General features: G+C 49.6%; 1 protein-coding gene across 1 annotated transcript in view; it reads right to left on the bottom strand.

The window, feature by feature from the left end:
- Positions 1-4,948, bottom strand: part of ITGAL (integrin subunit alpha L) — a 51,554-nt gene extending 46,606 nt beyond the window's left edge. Inside the window, 4 exon segments of the mRNA XM_017881424.1 lie at positions 2,060-2,127; positions 2,240-2,334; positions 3,272-3,374; positions 4,708-4,948. Coding sequence (XP_017736913.1) covers positions 2,060-2,127; positions 2,240-2,334; positions 3,272-3,374; positions 4,708-4,768 — 327 coding nt within the window. The 5' untranslated portion in view covers positions 4,769-4,948.
- Between the last annotated feature and the right edge of the window lie 1,441 nt (positions 4,949-6,389).

Here is a 6,389-nt window from a genome sequence, read left to right as displayed (position 1 = left end):
CCTCCCTCCTTCCTTCCTTCCCTCCCTCCCTCCCTCCTTTCTTTCTTTCCTTGCTTTCTTTCTTCTTGGATCTCACTCTCATCACCCAGGCTGGAGTGCAGTGGCACAATCATGGCTCACTGCAGCCTCAACTTCCTGGGCTCAGGTGATCCTCCCACCTCAGCCTCCCAAATAACTGGGACTACAGGCACAAGCCACCATGCCCGGCTAATTTTTTTGTAGAGATGGAGTTTTGCCATATTGCCCAGGCCAGTCTTAAACTCCTAGGCTCAAGCGATCCACCTGTCTTGGCCTCCCAAAGTCATTTCTTTCATTTACGACCCTTTCCTGCCAGATTGCAATTTCTTCAAAGTCTGGGCTCGTATCATGGTCATCTTTTTGTTTTGTTTTGCTTTTGTTTTTTTGAGACACAGGTCTCACTCTGTCTCCCTGGCTAGAGTGTTATGGTGTGATCATAGCTCACTGTAGCCTTGAACTCCTGGCCTCAACTGATCCTCCCGAGTAGCTGGGACTACATATGTGTGCCACCATGCCCAGCTAATGAAAAAAACATTTTTTTTTTTTTTTTTTGTAGGGACAGGGTTGACCAGGCTGGTCTTGAACTCTTGGCCTCAATCAATCATCCAGTTTTGGCTTCCCAAAGGGCTGGGGTTATGGGTATGAGCCACCGGCCTGGCCTTATCAACTTTGTATTTCACTCCCCTTCTCCTGTCAGAACCTAGCCCGATGCCTGGCATATAATAGTAGCTAAATAAACAAGCTCTACTTAAATACTGGATCAGTATTTCACTCAGTCTTCTATCTCTTACACAGAAGATGCTGGCTGAAAACAGCAATGAACTTGGGATCAAATGAGAATTTTATTCAAATCCTGACTCTACCACTTTGCAACCATGTGACCTTGGTCAAGTCTCTTAATCCTTCGGTCCTGTTTCCTCGTGTGTGAAATGTGTACACTGATCCCTATCTCACCTGAGTGTCTTGAGGGGTTAAAAGAAATAAAGTGGCCAGGTGTAGTAGCTCATGCCTATAATCCCAGTACTTTGGGAGGCCGAGGAGGGCAGATCACCTGAGGTCAGGAGTTCGAGACCAGCCTGACCAACATGGTGAAACTCCATCTCTACTAAAAATACAAAAATTAGCTGGGTATGGTGGCATATGCCTGTAATCCCAGCTACTCTGGAGGCTGAGGCAGGAGAATCATTTGAACTCGGGAGGCAGAGTTTGCAGTGAACCGAGATCATGCCACTGCAATCCAGGCTGGGTGACAAGAGTGAAACTCTGTCTCAAAAAAAAGAAAAAAGCAGTGTTTCCTAAACTTTAGGCGTTTGTGTAATACTTCACAATATCTGCCATATTAGCATACTCTTATTTTCTTAATAGTTTCCTTTAAATTTTTGTTTAACTTCAGCCTTCCTAAGCAATATGATGTAGGAAATTATAAATTTGATGTGCTTGTCATAGATTTTTTTCTAATAAGCCACTAAAGAAATTTATAACCATGAAAACATTAAAAGCTTGTATACCACTAAAAATCATATTGCATATCAATGATCACAGATATTTCATATCTGGAAGAAAAGTGAGGTAAGTTCTTGAAAACAGCTGGCTCTGCTGGGTGTGGTGGCTCGCACCTGTAATCCCAGCACTTTGGGAAGCTGAGGCAGGAGGATTCTTGAGCTCAAGACTAGTCTGGGCAACATGGTGACACTCTCTGTCTACAAAAAACATAAAAATTAGCTGGGCGTGGTAGCATGCACCTATAGTCCCAGCTAATTGGGAGGCTGAGGTGGGAGGATTACTTGAGCACAGGGAGGTTGAGGCTACAGTGAGCTGTGATCATGCCACGGCACTCCAGCCTGGGCAATAGAATAATAGAATGAGACCTTGTCTCAAAAACAAAAAAGCTGGCTCATCATTGGTTCTCAATAAACACTAATTGACTCTGATGCCTTTGACTGTCTGTGGGAACTTTTGTCCACATTCTTCCTCTTTTCTTCTCTCATTACTTGGATCGAGCTTCACAGGCTCTGATAACACCACTGCACAACATTCTTACCAAAACACTTCCATCTGTGGGGTCTGTTGCCAAGGTCATTCCCAAGTACTTGGAGGTATAGTTGGAACCTGTAGGCACCAGAAGGTTGGTCTGGAGGAGCTCAGGCAATCTAGGTGGGCTGGGGCCAGCCTCAGATTCCCCAAGATCCCATTCCTCCCAGCTCACCCCCTAGTTACTCACCTCTCAGGCTGACTGGCAGGCAGTGTCCTGTGCCCGACTGGCACTGATAGAGGCTTCCCGTGCTGTTCCCCTCCCCTGGAGCTCCCACGATGACCCTGGGGAGAAATCTCACCTGTGAGAGGGAGTGGCCTGGATCTGTACCCACCTCCTCCTGCCTGCTCAGGAGGTTCAGATCTCCTGCCTCATCTCTCCAAGCACTGCAACTATTCCCCTTCAAGAAGGTGCCTCTGGCTGGGCAGGGTGGCTCATGCCTGTAACTTTGGCATGAGGCCAAAGTACTTTGGGAGGCCGACATGGGCAGATCACCTGAGGTCAGGAATTTGAGACTAGCCTGGCCAATATGGTGAAACCCTGTCTCTACTAAAAATACAAAAATTAGCCCGGCATAGTGGCGCATGCTATTCAGGAGGCTGAGGCAGGCGAATGGCTTGAACCCGGGAGGCAGAGATTGCAGTGAGCCCAGATCTAACCGTTGCACGACAGCCTGGGTGACAAGAGCAAAACTCCGTGTCAAAAAAAAAAAAAGCAAGATGCCTCCGTCCTCACCTCTTCCCTACGAAATCCCAGAGAAATAATTCCAAATGCCAAAATCCTAGAAAATTAAGGTTCCTTTGCATTTACAGTCTTTGAGGCCCAGAGAATGATCTGCCAGAAAGTCTCATGACAGGTTCATTCATTCAGTCCTTGATTCAAAAGCCATTCATGGCTTACCTACTGTGTGCTGGGCGGTGGTATATCTAAGAAGGGTTAGTAAGAGAGAACAAACTCCTGGCTTCCAGGCGCTCGCAGGGAAGTAAGGGAGTGTCAGGAACCTACTGGGCAATGCGAAGTGTTTGGGGGCTGGGATCCTTCCCTGTTCTGCACTTCCATGGCCTCCCTGATCGCCTGTATCCCGCTTTTTGATCCCTCACTCCTATCTCTGAGGATTCCCACCCACCACAGTCTCCTCCAGACGGGAACCCCTGGAGAGCTGCCCCTTGGGGGCTGCCCCAGGGCGGGCATCAGAAGGAGGACTTGCGGGGCACAGCTCACCCGTTTCCGACCTGCAGGACGCGGTATCCAAAGTGCCTCCCGGGGCGCGGTGGGGAGAAGCTCCGCGCGCCCCGCACGTCCAAGTTGTAGCTCGAGGCAGGCGCTGAGGAAGGCAAAGGGCGTCAGCTGCTACCCAGGGACCCCCGCCCTGCACGTACCCGGCAGGTGGCCGATCCCAGGCGCACCTGGCTCTCGCTCCCCAGGCCGCCCGCACCGAGGCGGGCAGAGAGGACCCGCGCCCTGCGCTTCCCCTCCAGGGCGTTGACTTTGGGGAATATGGAAGGAGCAACTCCCGGCCCCTCTAGAGCTCTGAAAGCTCTTCCCAGGGCCTGAGAACACAACTTCCCGCTTGGCCTCTCTGCATAGAAGGAAGGATGAGAAGTTAGAGGCTCCAGAGAGAGGAGCAGACCCAAGGGGCCCCAAGGCAGAGGGTGGCCAAGTTCCCAGGCAGAGGCCAAGATGGGGATGCCCCAGGGCCGGGTGCGCCTCTGCCACCCACTTCTGCGGTCGTGGGGCCCAGGCGCCTCCTCCCACAGTCTCAGACTGTAGCTCCCCTGATCCCTGGGGGGCTGCCTTCCCACCCCACAGGGCCAGTCTTTTGGAGCGCGGGTAGATCCCAGCCCCCTTCCCCCTCAGTCAGCCTGCCCAGGCGCCCTGGCACACCCAGGCTGTCCTTTCCGCCCTGCTTTCTCTCCCGGCGTGGAGTTTAGTTCAGAGCATCCTAGAATGTCATGGAGGCCAGGCCTTCATTTGTTTAGATGAAGAGTGTGGGGCTGGAAAGGGGAAAGGACTTGCCTAAAACGCACAGAAGTGGTACCACGGGTGGCCCCAGAACCCAGCACCCTCCTCCCAGCTTTAGCTACTCATTAACTATCTGCCTTTTGTTTGTTTGTTGTTTAAGAGACAGGGTCTTGCTCTGTCACTTAGGCTGGAGTGCATTGGCACAAGCTTGGCTCACTGCAACCTCTGCCTCCTGGAATCAAATGATTCTCATGCCTCAGCCTCCCAAGTAGCTGGGATTACAGGCCTGTACCACCACGCCCAGCTAATTTTACTGTATTTTTAGTAGAGATGAGGTTTTTGCCATGTTGGCCAGTCTGGTCTCAAATTCCTGGCCTCAAGTAATCTACCCACCTTAGCCTCCTAAAGTGCTGGGATTACAGGCATGAGCCACAGCACCCGGCCCCATCTGCCTTTTTAAAGAACCCACTGCCCCTTCTTATGTTCCCTTTTCTGTCTTTGCCTCCACCCCTTGCCTATTTATTTCTTTTCTTTCCCCACTCCCCACTTTCTCCTTCCAAGATCCCTGGGCCCCATATCTCTAAGGCCAATTCCACTTTTAGGGGGCAGCTCCTTGTTTACTCCAGCTCCACCAAGCTCTGCAGTTTCTCTGGTCACAGACACATGTCCCTTCCCCTGCCTCCTCCCTTGCCTACCGAAGAAAAAGAACCCAGACAGCAGCGCCATGGTCGTCACGGTGATGCAGGAATCCTTCATCCTTCCAGCACTCGAGGGACCTGTGGCCCCAGGGGCAGCGTCAGGAGGCCCGTGGGATTTGCTGGCAACCTAGACAGGGTGAAAGAGGAAAATGATCATGCCCTTTGGCCTCTTACAGTGGTACTTTCTCACAGAAGCACCAGGCTGGTGACACTGGCAGGCGGGGAGGGAGGCGTGCCTGCAGGAGCTGTGAAACCGCAAGGGTTCAGGGAGGAAGTGTAAGCAAGTTAGAGACATTTCCTGTGCCTGCTTGCATTTTCACATCATCCAAAAGCTGATAGCATGGCAGGGAGATGACTGTCTCCACTGCTGACATGGTTTCTCACTAACATCCCAACTAAGGGCTCTGTAAAGCTCAGCAGAGGACTGGTCCAATAAACGGTGGCAAAATTACAATGGAATGCTGTGCAGCAGTGAAAAAGAATGAGGGAAGGAAAATAAAATAGGGGGAGAAAGTGACAGCTTTCTCTTGACCTTGAAAGATGTACATGAACCACTATTAAAGAAAAGAATGGATTACAGAACAGTGTATTTAGTGACCCATTTTGGTTCTAAAATGCAAAATCTAAAGAATTGGATTCTTTAGATTTTGCTAGGTTCAGTGGCTCACTGGCTGTAATCCCAGCACTGTGGGACTTCAGGAGGTGGAGGTAAGAGGATTGCCTGAAGCCAGGAATCAAGACCAGCCTGGGCAACAAAGTGAAACTTTGTCTTTAAAAAAAAAAATTGGAGAAAATATTTGCAAATCATATATCTAATAAGGGATTTGTCTCCAGAATATATTTTTTAAAACTCTTAAAATTCAACAATAAAAAGACAACCACTTTTTTTTGTTTTGTTTTAAATTTTTTGAGACAAGGTCTTGCTCTGTTACCCAAGTGAGAGTGCAGTGGCGCGATCACAGCTCACTGCAACTTTGAACTCCCAGAGTCAAGCAATCCTCCCACCTCTGCTCCTAAGTAGCTGGAACCACAGGTGCATGCCACCATGCCTGGCTAATTTTTCTTTTTGAGATGGTTTCTCACTATGTTGCCCAGGCTGATCTTGAATTCCTATGCTCAAGTAATCCTCCTGCCTCAGCCTCTCAAAGTGCTGGGATCACAGGTGTGAGCCACTGTGCCCAGTTTATTTTTATTTATTTATTTTAGGCTAGTCAAGTGAAGCAGAGGGAGTGCAGAAGGAACAAAGATATTAGTAACTGGTTCTGCTCAATTAGTTTTAAATGGCCGGGCGCGGTGGCTCACGCCTCTAACCCCAGCCCTGTGGGAGCCCGAGGCAGGCGGATCACCTGAGGTCAGGAGTTCGAGACCAGCCTGGCCAACATGGTGAAACCCTCGTCTCTACTAAAAATACAAAAATTAGCCAGGCGTGGTGGCACATGCCTGTAATTCCAGCTACTTGAGAGGCTGAGGCAGGAGACTTGCTTGAACCCAGGAGATGGAGGTTGTAGTGAGCCAAGATCTCACCATTGCATTCCAGCCTGGGCGACAGAGTGAGACTCTGTCTCAAAAAAAAAAAAAAAAAAAAAATTAGTTTTAAACACGACTGCACTCAGACCAACCTACCTAAGTTTCTAAATGAGCAAAGGGGTTGAGTAGACATTTCTCCAATGACATATAAA

Source organism: Rhinopithecus bieti, unplaced genomic scaffold (assembly GCF_001698545.2).
Source record: "Rhinopithecus bieti isolate Rb0 unplaced genomic scaffold, ASM169854v2 scaffold_13243, whole genome shotgun sequence".
NCBI classification, from domain to species: domain Eukaryota; kingdom Metazoa; phylum Chordata; class Mammalia; order Primates; family Cercopithecidae; genus Rhinopithecus; species Rhinopithecus bieti.
The sequence above is the reverse complement of the archived record's forward strand: the minus strand, read 5'-3'. Positions and strand labels throughout refer to the sequence as shown.